This window comes from Eulemur rufifrons, chromosome 25 (assembly GCF_041146395.1).
Source record: "Eulemur rufifrons isolate Redbay chromosome 25, OSU_ERuf_1, whole genome shotgun sequence".
Taxonomy (NCBI): Eukaryota; Metazoa; Chordata; class Mammalia; order Primates; family Lemuridae; genus Eulemur; species Eulemur rufifrons.
In genome coordinates, this window is record NC_091007.1 from 8,191,647 (window position 1) to 8,211,354 (window position 19,708).

General features: G+C 37.3%; 1 protein-coding gene across 3 annotated transcripts in view; it reads left to right on the forward strand.

Moving 5' to 3' along the window:
- The first annotated feature begins 294 nt into the window (after positions 1 to 294).
- Positions 295 to 19,708, forward strand: part of SEC61A2 (SEC61 translocon subunit alpha 2) — a 30,242-nt gene continuing 10,828 nt past the window's right edge. For 2 of the 3 annotated variants that reach the window (XM_069458907.1, XM_069458905.1), the window contains exons 1-7: positions 309 to 425; positions 2,516 to 2,583; positions 3,685 to 3,750; positions 9,906 to 9,984; positions 14,097 to 14,228; positions 14,355 to 14,464; positions 19,533 to 19,686. In XM_069458907.1, the coding sequence (XP_069315008.1) occupies positions 419 to 425; positions 2,516 to 2,583; positions 3,685 to 3,750; positions 9,906 to 9,984; positions 14,097 to 14,228; positions 14,355 to 14,464; positions 19,533 to 19,686 (616 nt within the window). In that variant the 5' untranslated portion in view covers positions 309 to 418. Of the gene's footprint in view, positions 426 to 2,515; positions 2,584 to 3,684; positions 3,751 to 9,905; positions 9,985 to 14,096; positions 14,229 to 14,354; positions 14,465 to 19,532; positions 19,687 to 19,708 lie in introns of all 3 variants that reach the window. The other variant, XM_069458906.1, reaches the window with a different exon arrangement.

A 19,708-nucleotide genomic window follows, 5' to 3' on the forward strand; every position in this document is an offset into this window, starting at 1 on the left:
CGGGGCGCGCAGGAGACCTGGGTCGGACGCAGCGGGATAGGAAACGGCAGCTTCCCGACCCCAGGCTGCGACAACAGCTTCGAAGGCAAAGCCCGGGCCGCCGCGCCGGCGTCCAGACTCCCCGGCTAGCCGCCCGACCGCGACGCGCCGGCACGCGCGGGTCAGCCCCGCCTCCCGGCCCGCCGCAACGCAGCGCCGGCGGTGACCATGGCAACGCGGCGGCCGTCGGCCAACGGCTGGGGCCGGCTTCGGGGGCGGGGCGGGGCCGGGCGGGCGCGCGGGTCACGTGGCGCGGGGCGGAGCCTGCACGAGGCCGGCCGGAGCGTGTCGGGAGCCGGCGCCGAGGCCAGAGCAGCGGGAGCAGAGCGAAGGCAGCGCCGAGGCCGCCGCGCCCCGCCGGGCCTCCCCAGCCGCCGCCATGGGCAGTGAGTAGCGGCGGCTGGAGCAGGGCTCTGGCCGGGGGCGCGGGCCCCTCCTGGGCTGCGGGCGGTGGGGCCGGCACCCGCTCGGGGTCGCCCAGCCCGTGGGCCAGGGATGCGGGGGCCGCGCCGGGCCGCTATGGAGGGCGCGGGCCGGGGGGCCTCCGCCGAGGCCCCTGCTGGCGTGCGCGGCCTTGCCGGGGCGGCCGCGGCGACCCGGACCCAGAGGCCCGGGATTTGCTCTCGAGAGGTGGCGAGGGGCGAGGATGGCGCGGGGAGGACGCTGGTTTGGGGGGCGGGGAGTTACAGCACCGGGCTGAACCTGGACGACTTTTAATTTCTCAGGAGCTTGAATCTCATTTTTATTCCCCACTCACCCTTCTTTGGCCTGTTGCGTTGAATAAAGCTCCCTAACTCGTTTAATTAAAAAGAAGGAAAGATATGCGTTGCATGTGGTTTAGGGGAGGAAAGGAGTGCAGTTGGTAGCACACCATTTTCCTTAAAATGTTTATTCCGGTCATTCTGTAGCGTTTACTGAAAACTGTAAGGTTGTGTGAGCCTCAGAGACAAGGCCTTGCGTTAATAGGATCCTTTGAGGGCCCTCCCCCAGACACTCAACCCCGCATCATACATTCGCGTGGATACTTACATAGCCTTTCAGATGTTTGTTCGATGAATGGATAACTGCATACCCAAGCAGTGCACCTATTGGCCAACTAGTGGACATTTTGGGGAAATTAGGAAGTAGAAGAGACCCCAGGCCTAGAATTTACAGTATGATGGGTAAAATTCTGTAACGCGAGGATAGACAAATGGCAGACAAAATCATTGCTTGAACATGAATATCCCAATACAGGTGATCATAAAATGCCAAGAAATCTGAAAGAGTTCCTTGGATTGAGGTGGGAAGGAAAAGAGATAAAGAGGTTCTAGGAAGTTTCCCGATGTGATTGATACTTGTTTTGCATTAGAGAGAAATGCTTTGGTAATTCAGATTTACTTTTCAAGTAATCGAAAATGGTACTTGGGTAACAAACATTGGCCCATCACAGTTACTGAATTCTGTCAAACATCATTGACTGCCACCGTTTTGAGAGGCTTTAAAAAAAAGATAGTATAGTCAACTTGTGGCTAACTATGGAAATGTAATTACTCATGTCAACTTTTAAACAATTTCAGGTTGTTAGTGTACAGAATCCAGTGTCTGTAGGGGAAGAAGATCCTAACTAATAGCTAAATTTTAGCTTGTTGTGATCTGCACATTATAGACTCAGAAAGGACAGAAGCTTGAGGGATTGTCATCTCTACCCTCCAGTTCTTTGGCAGGACTTGACTTAAGCCATGCCAGAAGACAGTGTCTATCCTTAAAGAATCTTGGTTTATCTTACTTTTGCATACTCTAAGAGTAGTCTGGGAAAACAGTACTCATGAAATGTAATTCTCTGGGCTGATTATTGCACATAAGCAAGTATTTTGATAACTATGTGGGAAAGCAACCGAGCAATGCGATGTGGCCTAATGAAGTAGAGATTGTGTACTTTAAAAAGTTAACTACAGGAGGTGATTCTATGATCTTTCTCATGTACGGATTTTGGCACCTTTCAGTTTTTTAAGTCAGTTTCACAGGTTAAGCCCATTTCCTATTGTAATTTCCTTAATGGAGAAGGCATCGTCCTTTATTCCTCTCTGATATGTCTATTTTCTATAGTGCGTTGTCTTATGGGTACCATAGTAGATTGCATTTGCGCTTTTTTTTTTTTTTACATAATGATGCTCTTTGAATAATTCCTTTTCTGTGTGTATAAAATGATTGGATACAGGTGTGAGGAAGGACAGTCATGGTAAAAGGATACTTGGATTACTTTGCTTCTGCTGACTTACCCTCAAAGTGTTTGGATTCTTTGTCCCATGAATTCTATCTCTTACCTTACATATATATCATGTGAAATTGAGAGCATTCTGATTACTTAATTTGGGGGTATGGGACTGGGGTGAATTGCTGTTAAGAGTTAGAGAACATTTGTATTTGATTCTATAAAAAGATACTTCTTTTTTAACTTTATAATAGGGACATTTATTCTTTTTTTTTTTTACAGTCAAATTTTTAGAAGTTATCAAACCTTTTTGTGCAGTTCTACCAGAAATTCAGAAACCTGAAAGGAAAGTAAGTATAATATTTTAGTAATACAGAAAGTACTTTAATGACTTATCCTGTTAAACCAGCAAGATTGATTTACTTTCCCCAGCCCTTTTCTGATTGTAATTGGGAAAATATTACCTGCTAATCCTTGCAGGAGGCACAAAGTGAATAAAATTAGTATAGACCTGTTTAAGTCCAGACAGATTATGTCATGCTTTCAAAAATGACTGTTCTTTAAGTTGTAACGTTTCCAAACCAAGTGTTTCTTTGGCTTGTGTGTTAGTTAAGATATAGTATTCTCCTGTCTATAGTGATCTTTTATAATTTTTGTAGTATAGGGTTTGTATTGCACTTGCTAATGATGTGATCTGATAGACTGAATGATCCAGTGTGTTAGGTAGGTTTTGATGAGTTCTGCTATTTTATGTAAATGAATTGCAATTGTCTGAATATGTATCTCCCATTTTTTGATTCATTCATTGGGGGGAGAAATGACAGAAATGCATTCAGGAGATACTATAACTGTATCACATTATTCTTCCATCATTGTGCAGTTTTGGAGTTAAGGTACTTAAATTCCAGAAATACTGTTAATCCCAAACTGGCCAATTCCCAGGCATTCTTCTTTTGTACTTTGAGTTTCTCATGAAACTAAGAGGAATAGGGACATAGGAAGAGATAGGTTACGTTTAAAATTTTACTATTTCATTTAGAAGTGTATTTTTTATTGCTTTGAGATTGTAAAAATAGTTATTCCAGTTACATTTTAGGCATCCCAAGAAACTCTAGCTTTTCATAGTCTATAAAATATTCATGTAACACTATTACAGGCAGTCCTAGCCTTGCACAGTAAAATGTTAATTGCTTTGTCTCCGTTTTAGTTTCTTTTAACTTGGTACAATGCAGATTTAAATTACCTTTTTAATCAGCAGTAAAGAAACTCATGTTCCACAAGTTCAGCTGTTTGCTTTAGCCGCTACTAACTAGGGTAAAAAGGATATTTTAGGAGTAAATAATAGGAGCATGTCATGATGGGGAATGTCACTTACGCTTTCATGTGGATTTGTGCTTTAAGTTTGCTATTTCTTGGTTTTGATTGATCATTCCTTATGTTTTGTTGTACAGATCCAGTTTAGAGAGAAGGTATTATGGACTGCTATAACTCTCTTCATTTTCTTAGTGTGTTGTCAGGTATGTAACCATAATATTAAATAAATGTTTGTACTATTCTAAGGTCTTGATTGGTTAGATTTTGAGAAACTTATTTTAGTGAAAATAATACATATACTGAAAGATGGTGAGCATTGTTATCCTTTTTAATCTCAGTTAGTTTGATAGTGAAAATAGTTACCTTGTTCTGTTTCTTTCTTTTGGTTCTTTAGTGGCTTTGAACATGTTTTTTTTTTTTTTCCTGTTTTCAGTTAATGGTCTTTACCCATTTTTTTCTTGAGATATTATTTTTTTCTTATTTAGGACAGCTTTTTATATATAAAAGTAACTTTGACATATATATTGCAGACATTTTTACAGTTTTCTTTTTATCATGTTATTAGTAGCATGTATTAATTTAAATATCCCCAAAACACAAATTTTTAGAATCTTAGGGACTTAATATGTTTAAAAATTAGTAAAATTCAATGAAACTTTGAAATAAAATTTTGCATTTCACCAAGAGATGATATTAAAAAAATTGGCAGACATATTAAGTTCATAAAGTGAGAAGAAAATGTATCTGTGTCTCAGGGTTGTTGTAAGGATTAAGTAAGATAATTTAGGGAAGGTTTATTTTGAGGATTTTGAAAAGCTGTTGAAATATATGTAAGGAACTTTCAAAAAATTGTATTAGGAAGTAGTAGAACAGTTTAGGTCCATAATCTGGAGAAAAGCTAAGTAATTTTTGAAGAGTGAAATGATCAGATCATTAAAGTACTTTTACTACTGTGCTTAGTTCAAATTTGTTTTAGATGGTCACGGGGAGAGAAGTTTTAAAAATAGAGAAAAGTACAAAGAAAAAAGAATAATCATCTATATTTGTGCCATCTACTTGTGGCATCTTGGAAATTGCCCCCTAAGAAAAAATCAATTTTAGAGCGATATAATATATATACAGTAAGGTACATCTATTTTTAAGCATACATTTTGAAGAGTTTTGACAATTGTGTATACCTAAGTAACGACTACTTGAGTGGATGGATATAGCACCTTTCTGTCATGACCCCAAAGTTCCCTGTAACCTTTCTCAGTCAATCCCCACTTAACCCTCAATGCCAGGCAACTACTGATCTGCATTCTGTTACTATAATTTGATTTGTCTTTTCTAGAATTTCATATAAATAGAATCATACAGTATTATTTTTTAGTGTCTAACTTCATCATCTTTTTGAGATTTAGCCATATTGTTGGTATATCAGTAATTCATTCCTTTTTATTACTGAATAGTACTCTGCTGTGTAACTTCATCACAGTTTATTCATCCATTCACTTGTTGGACATTTGGGTTATTTACATATCTTGGTTATAACAGAGTTGCTATGTACACATGTGTATAGGTCTTTCTATAGACATTTGTTTTTGTTTCTCTTGGGGGAATACCTGGCAGTAGAATTGTTAGGTTGTATAGTAAATATATGTTTAACTTTATAAGAAATTGTCAGCTCTTTTCCAAGTGGTTGCCCCATTTTATATTACCACAAGCCATGTATTGGAGTTCCAGTTGTTTAGCATCCTTGTCTGCTTTTGGTATTGTTGATCATTTTAATAATAGCCATTCTAATGGGTGTGCTTTTAATTTTCATTTCCCTGATAAATGATATTGAGCAAATTTTTCATGTGTTTATTGGGTATTTGTTTATCTTTCGTAAAGTGTTTTTTCAAATCTTTGCCTATTTAAAAAAATTGATCATTGTCTCATTATTGAATTATGAGCATTTAAAAATATTTTCTGGATAAAAGTCCTTGTCAGATATACGTATTGTCAATAAGTTCTCCCACTCTGTGGCTTGCCTTTCCATCTTCTTAATGTATTTCAAAGGACAGAAGTTAAAATTTTTTTCCTTTTCTTTGTTTCTTTTTTTAAAAAATGAGATCTTGCTCTTTTGTCTGGGCTGGCCTCGCAATCCTGGGCTCAAGTGATCTTCCTATCTCAGCCTCCCAAGTAGCTGGACTACAGGCATGTGCCATTGTACCTAGCAGAAGTTTTAAATTTTAATGAAGTGCGTTTTTTCTTTTTTTCCTACAGTAGCCCATGGTTTTTGTTTCCTAAGAAATTTTTGCATGTTCTAAGGGCATGAAGATTTTCTCTTGTGTTCTTTCAAACATTTTATAACTTTAGCTTGTCTGTTTTGCTCTATGATCTAATCCAAGTTAATTTTTGTGTATGGCATGAGGTAAGGTTTGAGGTTCATTTCTTTCTGTATGGGTATCCAGTTATTCCGGCACCATTTGTTGAAAAAAATTCCCCGTTGAATTACCTTGGCATCTTTGTTGAAAATCAGTTAGCCATATAAGCATGGGTCTGTTCTCTCTTCTGTGCCATAGATTTATGTATGTGTCCATCATTAGGGTAAACCACTTCCTAGTAAGTCCTGTAGTCAGATTGTAAAAGTCCTTCCGACTTTGTTCTTTTTCAAAATTGTTTTGGCTGTTACAGGTTCTTCATATTTCCATATGCATTTTAAATTCAGTATGTCAAACGTGTCTACAAGAAAGCCTGCTGCGGTTATTATTTGTATTGCTATGAATTTATAGGTCAATGTAAGAGAATTACCATCTGACAATACTGAATCTTCTAATCCAGGAGTCATTGAATTTTTTCTGTAATTCTCTATATAGTAAATGTTTTAGGCTTTGCAGGTATAATCCCAGAACCCAAGAAGAAGAAAACAAAGAATGACATTTCTAACTAGAAAAGAATGACATTTTTCTTGTGACTTGTTTCATGTAATAAATTAATTTATGCATTTTAGGTTACTTTATTCTTTCTCCATAATGTGTTTATATACTTGCCAAACTGTTTCCTTTTGTCTTTCTCATGCTTAGGCAACTCAGCCCAGTGTGGGTGATTTTTTGATTCTCTTCCCACTGAATCTCAAGCAGGTTCCAGCCAGTTTTCTGTAGGAAGTGGTGGGAGGTGAGATACACTGAGATAAGTGCTGGGCATGCTGCCTGGCTCAGCTCTTTCTCTCTCCTTAGATTTTTGTGAACTGTCTTCAGATGGTTCTCACCGCCTGACTGAGGAGGGCTGTCTTCTGTTCCAGGCTCCAGATTGTTTCCCAGTTGCCAGTTCAATGTGGCCCGTTACACTTCACTTCCGTCTGGGAGGGTCAGCCCCGCTGCTCACTTCTCTTTCATCCATTTCTTCCTAGCTGCTGTTTCTACTCCCTCTTAACCAGAGGAGGGAGAAAGATAAGGCTACCTGTACAGTTCACTTTTCTCCAGATTTCGAATGTGGTGGGCGTTCTAAGGATCGACTGCCCATCGTGGTGGTCAGGAGCAGTTTTGTGCTGGTCTTTTTTCTCCTGGGTGGTTTAGTGTTTTCACCCATGACCACCAGGGCTTCAAATTTACAACCCTTTTCTTGTTTGGCTGCTTTAGAGATTTTTTTATTCTTTTCCCATAGCTTTTTTTGATTCTTATTAGTTTTTACTATTTTACATGTTTGTAAAGATGTTTTTATTATATGTCAGAGGAGGCGAATTCTGAAATGTAATTGCAACTTGCCATCTTAATCCAGAAATATCTTCTTTGGTTTTCAATTCCCACTGCCTTTGGAAATCCCTAGTGCTAATTTTCTATTTCTCTGATCCGTTCAGGTTTCCATTAGAGTATGGGTTGCTTTATACTGTATTTTGTCAAATTTATGAAAAGAAAAACTTTAGACAAAATAAACTTAACAGAGTTTATTTGAACTTTAAAGGATTCATGAATCTGATAGCACTCAATACCAGAAGAGGTTCAAAGAGCTCCAGGGGAGAGGGCAGCAAGCTTTTATAGGCTGAATGTGCAAGTAACGAAATTCCTTGGTTGGCTACACTAGATATCTTATTTGGGGAGGTCTCTGTATAACCAGTTGGCTGATTGGCGACCTGTGATTGGCTGAAGCTTGATTCAGAATTAATCAGGCACAAGGAACACCTATAAGTTCAGTGTGGGTTTGCTTTCATTTGAGGTATAGAAATTTCTTTTTGTTTGTTTGTTTGTTTCAATGACTGTAGATATAATGGCTGGAAATGCTTATATTTCTTTAACAAGTTTAAACCACTTATCATATGTAATGCAAAGTTTGGAACTCTGCAACTGTGACAGATGCATAGGAAATAGCTCCTGTTGCTGCCCAACTGTTGTAAATGATCCTGTAGCTCTGGGATTTACTAAGAGAAACAAAATTAGAAATCTTTTTTTTTTTTCTTAGAGATAGGGTCTCTCTGTGTTGCCCATGCTGGAGCACAGTGGCTATTGATAGGCAGGATCATAGCACACTACAGCCTTGAACTCTTGGACTCAAGTGATCCTCCTACCCAGCCTCCTAAGTAGCTGAGACTACAGGCATGCACCACTGCGCCCAGCTTTCGAAACCAATTTTAATAATCCTACTGACTACAGGGAAGAAGGGTATACCATTATTTAGGGGAGGGTGGCCAACTTATTCAGTTTGCCACAAAACAGGTAAGCATGAGGGTAATGGCTGTCTATTCAGGAGGATAGTTGGACCAATTAACCGCTTTCCCACTTAGGAAATATTTTGATGTGGACTGTCCTGTAGTGTTAATTTTTTTTTTAGACAATAAATTCCTTATTCCTCATCTCTTACCTCAACTGAAGGGTGTCTACAACTGCACGTGGACATAAAATATCCATGCTTCATGCTTCACCAGTTTCGTAAATTCAGATTTCTAAAGAGGTTTAAGTTATGAGCTGGGCATGCTTGCATGCGCCTGTAGTCCCATTTGAGCCCAGGTGTTTGAGGTTGTAGTGAGCTGTGATTGTGCCACTGCACTCCAGCCTGAGTGAGACCCCACCTCTTAAAAAAAAAAAAAAAAAAAGAAAAGAAACAAAGAGGTTTAGGTTGACCACATGAGTTAGTTAAAATTTCTGGCAATAAAACAGCAACTCAAAGTACTGTAAAAAAAAAAAAAAAAAAAAGTTGCTGGCAGCATCTTTCTTTTAGAACTTTTTAAAAAGAATCAGTTTCATGCGGAGAACATTTTTGGGAGGGTAATATATTTTTCTTTGTGTCTGATCCCCACATGGTTGATGAAGGGGTAAGACCAAGTGTTGTACCCTAAACATGGCTCATATAATGGAAAACAGTCTGAAATTAAGGTGAGTTTTTTTCCTAGCCAAAAATTAATATTTGCTCATTATAGAAAATTTGATAAATTCTGAAAAGAAGAAAAAGTCAACCATAATCTGACCACATTGGAGACAATCACTATTTAGGATTAAAAAAACTGTTTACTCACAGTTTTATTTGCTATACATATTTTTACAGTGATGAAATTTATTTATACAATTTTGTACCTGTGTTTTTATACCAGGGTTTCTCACTATTAGTGACACTATTAAATTTTAATAGTGGCACTATTAAATTTTAGGTGGGAATAATTCCTTTTCATGGGGGACTGCCAAATGTCTTTTGGGGGGCAAAATCACCCCAAGTTGAGAACCACCATTGTATATTTATAAGTACTTCCTCATATTATTATAAGTTTTATAAGCATAATTTTTAGTGGCTGTGTAATATTCCGTGTGTATATCGTATTCAGTCTTTCATCTAGCAGTGTCACCTTGGCTGTCTTTAGCACCCATAGCTTTGCAAACTTATTCAATGACTAAGTAGGTATCATCTTATAATCTACTGATGGAGTATTTTTTAAATTATGGTAAACATAAAAAATTTACCATCATAATCATTTTCAGATGTATAGTTTAGTAGTGTTAGGTGTATATTCACATTGTCGTGTAATAGCTCTCCATTCCGATAGGAGTATTTACTAGTGGAATGCATGAAGTATTGATTTCTGTTGTTTTATTTTTATTAAAGAACTTTGTCCTTAAGGTGTACTTGTTTTTGTGATAGAATATGAGAAATAATTTTTTAGAAAAGTATTAAGGTGGGTGCATGCCTGTAGTCTCAGCTACTTGGGAGATTGAGGCAAGAGGATCACTTGAGCCCAGGAATTTGAGGCTGCTGTGAACTATGATCACACCTGTGAATAGCCACTTCACTCCAGCCTGGGCAGCATAGCAAGACTCCATTTCTTAAAAAAAAGTATTGCCAATATTAAGTGAATGTCTTATACATTAAGTGCAAACTTTATATAATGTATTTTTATAAAATATTTTAGATACCACTGTTTGGAATCATGTCATCAGATTCTGCAGATCCTTTCTACTGGATGAGAGTTATTCTTGCATCCAACAGAGGTATGTACTTCTTTTCTTTTCGCTTCCATACTACTACTGACACCAAATGGATGTAAAAATGTGGATTAACAACTATTTTTCAATGTCTACAGGGAGGGGGAGGATATGAAAAAAAGGCCATTGCCTAGGAGAAGAGCCCAACATGTAAATAATGACAACACCATGTGTTTATCGTAGTAATAGACAGAGAAATCTATCCTTGGGTTCTCATAGACTAAAAGTCCCTGATCTGCAGTGTCAGAGAGGAAATTGCTCAAACAGCATTTGAATTGGAGTCCAATGTGTAGACCAGAGAGAGAGGGAAAGCCTGAGCTAAGACAGGCAGTATAAGGAGCTTAACAGGTGTGGTCTGAGAAATTATGGGCAGGGGATGCTGGTCAGTGAGGCTGAAGTAGGTGGGGGCTGGATCATGAGGTTTCTCACATTTAAGAAATAATGCTTGAGGCAGGCATGGTGGCACACGCCTGTAGTCCCAGCTACTCAGGAAGCTGAGGCAGGAGAATTGTGGGCCAGGAGTCTGAGACCAGCCTGGGCAACATAGTGACACCCTGTCTCAAAAAAAATAAAAAAGAGAAAGGGAATAGTGCTTGCCTATTTTTTAGAAACACTTTAAATAGCTGGCAGATACTTTTTGTAATTTTTTTAGATGATAAAAGAGACTGTAGAAGAAGTGTATTTTAGGCATGATAGGAAACTTCTGTAGGCCATTACGGACCTCTGGTCTTACATTTAGTTTTCTCCAATTTTATATCATTACAAACAATGCTACAGTGGAGGCTATCACATGCTTCTGTAATTTTTTAAAAGAATGAATTCCCAGAAGTTGACTGTGGTCACAAGGTATGTACACATAGATTTTTTTTATTTTTTTTAATTTACAACAGTTAAAAAATTTTTTTTCTGCCCCATATGATCTGGTGTGCAAGAATACACTTAAAGTTTTGATAAAGCTAAATTATCTTCCAAAAGAGTTGTGTTATTTCACACTTTCATTAGCAATATATGAGAATGACCGTTTCTCTTCTAACAGTGGATATTGTTAGTGTTTTAGTCTTTGTCAATCAGGTGAAAATTGATATCTTTTATTTAATTCATATTTCTTTATATATGGGTGAGTTTGAACATTTTTTTATATATGTAATATATATATTTTTCTATTTCTGCTCTGAAAACATACATATACATTTTATTTCAATAGATTTAGGGGGTACATGTTGAATCTTGTTACATGTATATATTGTATACATGTGGTGAGGTCTGGGCTTTTAGTGTAGCCATCAGCCAAATAGAGTACATTGTACCTTATCAGTAATTTTTCTCCCTCACCCCCTCACACCCTCTCCTTGTGAGTCTCCATTGTCCATTATAGCAGCGGTCCCCAACCTTTTTGAGACCAGGGACCATTTTCATGGAATACAGTTTTTCCACAGACCAAGGAAGAGGGGCATGGCTTCAGGATTTTTCAAGCACATTACACTTACTGTGCACTTTATTTTTATTATTATTACATAGTAATATATAATGAAATAATTATGCAGCTCACCATTGGTCGGGGACCCCTGCATTATAGCACCTTATGTGCCCTTGTATAGCCATAGTTTAGCTCCCACTTATAAGTGACAACATGTGGCCTTTATTTTTCTGTGCCTGAGTTTTTTCACTTAGGATAATGGCTTCCTGTTATCCAAGTTGCTGCAAAAGATATTATTTCTTATTGCTGGGTAGTACTCCATGGTGTGTGTGTGTATATATACACACCACATTTTCTTTATCCACACATCAGATGGGCACTTAGGTTGATTCCATATCGTTGTGATTGTGAATTGTGCTCTGATAAACATGAGAGCATCATTTTACGTTTTTATTGAATATTTGTATTTCTTCTATGACTGGACTTTTTGTTAGTGTGTTAAAATTTTTTTGTTAGAAATAATAGAAAATTACTGACTAATTTAAACACAAAAATGACATTTATTGGGAGGATGTGGGTTATTTTTTAAAATCCAAGGAGGAGCTAGGCTTCAGGCAGAGGGAGGACCAGGGTAGCTCTCAGGCCTCAGCAGCAGGGTTTTCTGAGCTTCATCTTTGTGATTCAGCCCCAACAACTACCATATTCTTTATTCTCAGTTTAAAATTCCAAATTACCAGGATTTACACCAGGCTTGATCAGCTTTGGTTAGAGTTCCAGGGTTACACAGTACAGATTTTGGTGCTGGGGATCTGCTCCTGTATTGTTGGCGTTTTCCGGAGAAAGCATCCTTGGGAACAGACACACCTCACATCTGCTATTCCTTTTTAAAATTGGTTTGTTCACTTTTTAATTGTGTTTTTTTTTTTTTTTTTTTTTTTGAGACAGAGTCTCACTCTGTTGCCCAGGCTAGAGTGAGTGCCGTGGCGTCAGCCTAGCTCACAGCAACCTCAAACTCCTGGGCTTAAGCGATCCTACTGCCTCAGCCTCCCGAGTAGCTGGGACTACAGGCATGCACCACCATGCCCGGCTAATTTTTTCTATATATATTTTTAGCTGTCCATATAATTCTTTCTATTTTTAGTAGAGATGGGGTCTCGCTCTTGCTCAGGCTGGTCTCGAACTCCTGAGCTCCAACGATCCGCCCACCTCGGCCTCCCAGAGAGCTAGGATTACAGGCGTGAGCCACCGCGCCCGGCCTCACTTTTTAATTGATTTGTAAGAGCTCTTTGCATATTAGAGGTATGAACTCTTGGACATTTGTGATTGAATATTTTTCTTTTACCTGTTATGCTGTCTTTTGCCACATGGAAGTTTCATAGTCCCAAGTAATCATATCTCCCAACCTTTTCTGCTTTTCTTTGTGGCTTCTAGGTTTTTTGTTCTGCTTAGGACATGTCTCTTTTTTCCTAATAGGCTACTCACCCATATTTTCTTCTAGTGCTGTTGTTGTTTACCCTTTGTGTCTAAATTTCCTATAAATTCAGCATTTATTTTGATATAATTTGTGAGGTAAGGAATCTAGGTTTAATTTTCTAAAGTTGGCCAACTGTTTGCCAAGGCCCATGTATTCTTTTTGCTATTGACTTGAAGTGCCATATTTATCATAGTTTCATTGAAGCATGATTGGATCTATTTCTGAACTAGATCTATTTGGCAGGAATAAATTTTGGTGATTTGACTTAAGGAAAAAAACTACCTATATAAGGACTTCCTTTAACAATAAAAAATAGTTTTATCTTTCACTATTGAAAAACTGTATGAGAAGATGTCCAGAATCCCCTAAGGTGGAATATTGTCTCCTGTTAAGGGAACCTTTTCAGCATTTATAAAAACCAGGCTTCATGGGAGTGATATGGCAGTGACCCATGAAGGTGTCATCTTGACCATGGGAGTCAGCTGGTTCTACATCTTCTCTTATGCAATTGATGTACTTGGTTTTCTTATTTCTCACTATAAATACAATACGTGTTTTCTGTAATGAAAACTAAAAAGTAGAGGGAAAAATCATCCATAATCCCACTGGGTAAAAAAATAAAAATAAACATCTTGACCACCTGACTAAAATAACAGGAAGCTCTTTTTTCCACTTAAATAGTAAATGAAATCAAACTGTACATACCATTTTTGAATTTGTTTTTTGTAACTTACTATGTCATGAATATTTTTTATGTCACTCAACATTCTACAACATGGTTTTAAGGTGTCCTTCTGTGTAATTTTAAATTTTGCATTAGAAGTTACAAAATATTCTTCAATACCACTTTTTATTAACTTGGTACATAATTTTTTGGCTTGTTTTGTAGGTTTTTATTTTGCAATACAAATAAAATGTTTAGTGTAAGTGTTTAAAATAATGATTTGGACAGAAAGCTTGTTTTAAAAAGGATTTCTTTTGCATTTTAAGTTTAGGATTTGGGGGGAAATGTACATTTTTGTAGTACTTACAGTACTTTTTAATTCAATGCATTCTTGCAGGATTGTGCTAATAAATGAGAACTTTTTTAGCAATTAAAGGAATGAAAATTTGTTTGTAAACAGTTAAGCATGTGTTTCAATAGAGGTAATTTGGGACTGGGATGCTTCTAAATTAATCCATATTGTGTACGGTAAAAACATTTACTTCTTTTCCCTTCCTTTATAGGAACTTTAATGGAATTGGGTATCTCCCCAATTGTCACATCGGGTTTGATTATGCAGTTGTTAGCTGGAGCCAAAATCATTGAAGTTGGAGATACACCCAAAGATAGAGCTTTATTCAATGGAGCCCAGAAACGTGAGCATTAATACAATTAAAGAGCTTTTTCCAAATTTGAGAATGTTGTGGTAAAGATGTTTTCTATGGTCTTTTTTTTGTCTTTGGTTGTAAGCATGTACTCCTCTTCCCCCCAATTTTTGTCAGTATTTGGTATGATCATTACCATTGGGCAAGCCATTGTGTATGTCATGACGGGGATGTACGGGGACCCTGCGGAAATGGGTGCTGGGATCTGTCTCCTTATCATTATTCAGGTAAGAAATCCTATATTTTCTTTCCTTTTTTTATTTTTAGGGTAATTTATTAGATGCCTTTCATTTCTCTGTTTCTAACCCATAATTTCCTTTAGAGCAATGGTTTCAAAAGCAACAACAAATTAAAACCAAACAAAATTCTCCAAACCATGCATCAGCCACCCAACAAAACAACCAAACTCAGCCTCCATAAAAGAACTCCAACAAGCTTCGTCAAATCCAATATTACCCTTTGATTTAAATCAGGAGCTATTAACAGGAGTAATTAAAATTTCTTGCACAACTGCCACTGCTTGCTCCTACTTCAGTGTCTTATCTTTTGCCAGATCAGAAATATCTGAACTAAAGAGGAAAAATGTGGTACAGAAGGAAATTAGACGGTTCACGGTTTGGCCACTTATTAAGCATACAGTAATGCTTGGATGTCATCTGGGGCTCAACGTAGTATACAGTTGTCAAGGGGCTGTGATGAGAGTTTTGCGTCACCGGCAGTGAATAATGCTTGATTGAGGGTGGCGGTGGTTGTAGAAATCCCGTGAAAGCACTTGGGCTTCATGGAGTTTCTTTCCATCCTGCAGCTGAGAGGCCCGTGGTATGGAGTGTCTTGCCTCTGGCTCCTGAAATCCTGTTTTCATATGCCGATAACAAAACAGTCTGATCCTTGTTTTCTCTTCCAGCAATTCTTTAGGTGCTTGATACATTCGTTTTCTTACTTTTGAATTATTTTATTTGATTACTGCAGCTTGATTACTGAAGTGATATGTATAAATTGTGTTGATGTAAAAAATTTAAATTTATGAATAGCCTCATAGCTACACAATATAAAGAATTACAGATCAACTGTATTTCATTAGTTCTAAATGCACACATTTTTCACAGTTTGATGTCTCTGGTATCAGGAGGTTTTCTTTCAGTTAATAGTCCCTTGCACTTGATGTCAGCTAGGTGGCAGTCATGGCAGCTGTCGTTGCCTGTGTGTCAGCTTGGTTGTGGCTGTTCATGTCACCATTACATCAGTCGGTTATATGCATTGTTGAAATAACAGGTGTTGGAGTTTAGCTGTTCTCTAAAATGTCTTTAAAAAAGTGTTTTGATTTGTTATTGAAATGAAGGTCATTGTATATACAGATATGCACAGAAACAGCAAGCTAGATGATAAATATCTTTAAGTTAAAATACCTTTTGTTATAAGTAAAATTAAAAGTCTTTTTTATAAGATATTGTGTTATAGGTTTATTGGTAGTGTTCTTTTCTTTCTTAGTGGTACATAAAATAATGGTGTTTTAATAGTAATATCTTAGAGTAAGTGAAATACTATATATGCACACATAAATATGTTCCATGGATTTTTTAAATGAATGCTTTGGAATGGAATTTTTAAAGGTCGACATAATTATATTAAGTATCTTAAAGCATGCAAAGTTTAAAAGATATTTCTCTATTGTACAGTCCTTAAAAATCATTTAGACAAATTATGTAAGAATAGATTGTGCTTAAGTGGTATAATATTTATTGTGTTTTGAAAAGAAGTTTGCTTAAGTTAATAAACAGTGAATATCTGGAGTCCTGGTTATCTTGGAAATGCTTCTTCTTGTCTTCTCTGTGAAATTAGAATTAGTTTAGGGATTTTTTTTCTAATGGTTCAAAAGATCAAGCTCAGAAAAATATTTTTAAATAACCCCAAATACTTGTTTATTAGTATATGTATTGAGAAATATGACTATCTCAGGCAGACATAGTTGACCATTCTTTTTTTCCTATAAGAAACCTTACATAGGAAGCAAATTATAGGGTTGTTTAATGAGCATCATTCATAACAAGGATAGATTGTTCGAGCAAAATTTCTCATCATCATTAACAATAGGGATGGTTTTTCTAATGAGATGGAACTACTTTTAACCAGAGCAGGAATTTTTAATGGAGTGTCAGGGTCTTTGGTAGCTTTCTGAGCCCCCTGTGTTCCTATTTGGTATAAGATACATTTCCTTAAAGAATAATGTTGTCTTTATTTCTTCATTTACAAATCACTTGACTGGCAAATTTATAGCACTTGGGATTTACAGGAAGAAGACGAACAGTGCACGGATGGGGAGAGAAATTCCTCTGGAGACTGACTTTAGTATGTTTCATTACCTAGGATCTTTTCATACACTTTTGGGATTGTTGAGGATACTAATAGGACAATTGTTGCCTTATGTTTTGTTTCTTTATAGTATTTCCTTTATGTAACCCATAGTTTAGAATGACCCTGACTTATTTTATTATTTTATTTTGTTTTATTTATTTTTTGAGACAGGGTCTTGTTCTGTTGCCTGGGCTAAAACGCAGTGGCATCATCATAGCTCACTGCAACCTCAAACTCCTGGGCTCAGGTGATCCTCCTCCCTCAGCCTCCCGAGTAGCTGGGACTACAGGCGCTTGCCACAATGTCCAGCTAATTTTTTCATTCTTTGTAGAGATGGAGTCTTGCTGTGTTACCCAGGCTGGTCTTGAACTCCTGGCCTCAAGCCAACCTCTGGCCTTGGCTTTCCAGAGTGCTGGGATTTTACCATACCCAGCCTACCCCAATTTTTAAAAGATTCTCGGAACTGGCTTTTTAGCACTTAGAACATTATATATTAGTAAAATTTCTCTAGTATCTTAGTAAGGATATAGTTAGGCACCTAAGAAACCTCAGCTGAGTAATTCTTGGTTAGTTACATAAAAGATTGACTTCTTACAGAGTCAGTTATGGATTTAAATTGATATAAAATAGAGGTAAGCTATTTTGATGTTTATTTTCAGTATTCAGAGATCCAGGAATAATTATACTCTAAGAATGGAACAAGTAAAGTGGATATGTTTACATAAATTCTCGTATACAAATATTTGTGTTGTGGTTAATTCTTCTAGTGTTAATGTATAAAGAAATGTGTCATGTTTAATCATAGGTGGTTAGTGACCCATTTGTGTCTTTTCAAGATATGGCTAACATTGAAAATATGTGGATACACTGAAGAGCTATGATTGGATCAGTGTGTTTTCACCCAGAAACATAGGTTTTGAAAACTGTTTGCATGCAGTTATGTAAGGTATTTCTCACCTTATTTGTTCTTGTTTCAACTAGTGAGTTTTGAAATCTAAATAGCAAGTCTTGATTAAAATTTTAAAAAACTAATAGAAAATATCATTGTGCATGGCATATAATAAAGGTAAGTCTGTTTTGTCAAACTAAGTTGTGTATATGTGCGTGTCCAGGGTTGAAATGTAAAGTGGTATTTTTATGCTCCTGAGATTCATATATGTCATATATGTTGTACATTCCACATGAACATGCAGTTAGTATTCTGTTCTGTCACTGTGCCAGTCACTGAGATGCTGCTGTAACTTCCTGGTTTCTCATCCCTTTTCAGGGGCATGCATGATATTTGCTGTCTGTTTTATTCCCTGAATTATATTTAATAGAAACCATTTCTCATTTCTCTTTAATCCCTTTCTTCCATTGGAAAAGCGTAAGAGTTTAATTTTCACAGAATATTCATGAGCTGTCTACGGCCACACCACCCTGACCATGCCCATTCTTGTCTGATCTTGGAAGCTAAGCAGGGTCGGGCCTGGTTAGTACTTGGATGGGAGGATATACATGAGCCACTCTGGAGTCCGAGGGACACTGTTCTGAATGGGGGTCCAGAGAATAACAGTTGTTTCAGGGTTGCTGTGTGACTTTGGATGGTCATTTATCAGAAGCCCACGATAATGCTTTTTGGTTGGTGGACATCTGTGGACAGCTATTCCCTGAGTGATCATGGGTTTCTGTATTATGACTTGGGAGTATTTATTTACTCATTACATAATTGTAGCCTCATAAAATCTAGCAGTAAGTCCTAACTTCTCTGTTATTTTGTCAAAATGTCAAACTTGGTTTTCACATAGTAAAGGATTAGCATGATCTCTCTTAGAAATTTTGAGAATTGTACACTTTTTCTAGTCTATTGAAAGTCAATCTAAAAGGCCGTAAATAGACAAGTTAGGCTGTGTACAACCTTTGAAATGGCAGTTAAGGAAAAAACAACGTTGTGTAAGGTAAGCGGGCTTAAAATGGAATCAGGCAGTCAGTTTGATTGCTCTTCCCACAGGTGGTACTGGGGGAGTAAATAAATAATGAGAGTGGGCTGCCTCACAGCTGGGAGGAATTGAAGTGACTTCCTCACTTCTGTAGGAGGGTGATTTAAAGTGGGGACATGTGTGAGTTTGGGGCATAGAAGTGTATTTTCTTCCCCTCTTAATTAGGTTATTCAAGTGCTGAGGAGGAGTCATTTGCAAGGAGGTCACTTAAAAGGCAGGGATTGTTTTTAACTGATGCATACTTCTTCCAAGAAAAAGAAAGTTAAGCATTTTCAGTATCATATAAATTAAAGTTAGTATGTTTTCATTTTTTAAAAAAATTATGAGCTTAAGAACTTGGTGAAGTCTTAACTTCAGATTTACATTGAGTCTTTGTTGCTATATGTATAAAATGTATTTTTACATTGTTATTTGTGTACATATTGTGCTTTGCTTTTGACTTACTCTATTTTATGTTATATAATACACAAAATAATATATATATAAAATGTTTTTTTAAAAGTGTCAACATAGCCCTCCAAGTTTTATCCTTTGGTGGCATTGTACAATTCCAATCTTATTATTATACCATAATTCATTTGGCCTTTTAGTCACTTGCAGGTATTTGGGATGTTTTCAGTTTCTTGCTGTCATAAATTCCATAACTGATCGTTTTTGTTTTAATGCGCTTTTCAAGTAGGCTTTATTTAAACATTATAAAGGAAACTATTCAGATGATACACATATACTTTAAAATGTCTGCTTTATAATGTAACAATCTTTCCAAGCCTGTGATTTTCTGAATTGGCTTCCGACTAAACTAAAGCAGGTCAAAAGATGCAGATAGTCATAATAGTGATATTGCAACCATTAATTAGGTCTTAATATTAAGAATGCCCATACTTTAGAAATAGCCAGTGGTGTTCATCTCCCCCTTTCTCGAGTTTGTTCTTGCTTCTGCTTACTTGCATTTCTTTCCCCACAGTTGTTTGTTGCTGGTTTGATTGTGCTGCTGTTAGATGAGCTGCTACAGAAGGGTTACGGCTTGGGGTCTGGTATTTCCCTCTTTATTGCCACCAACATCTGTGAGACCATTGTCTGGAAGGCCTTTAGTCCCACTACCATTAACACTGGCAGAGGTACATTGCACAGTGACTGCAA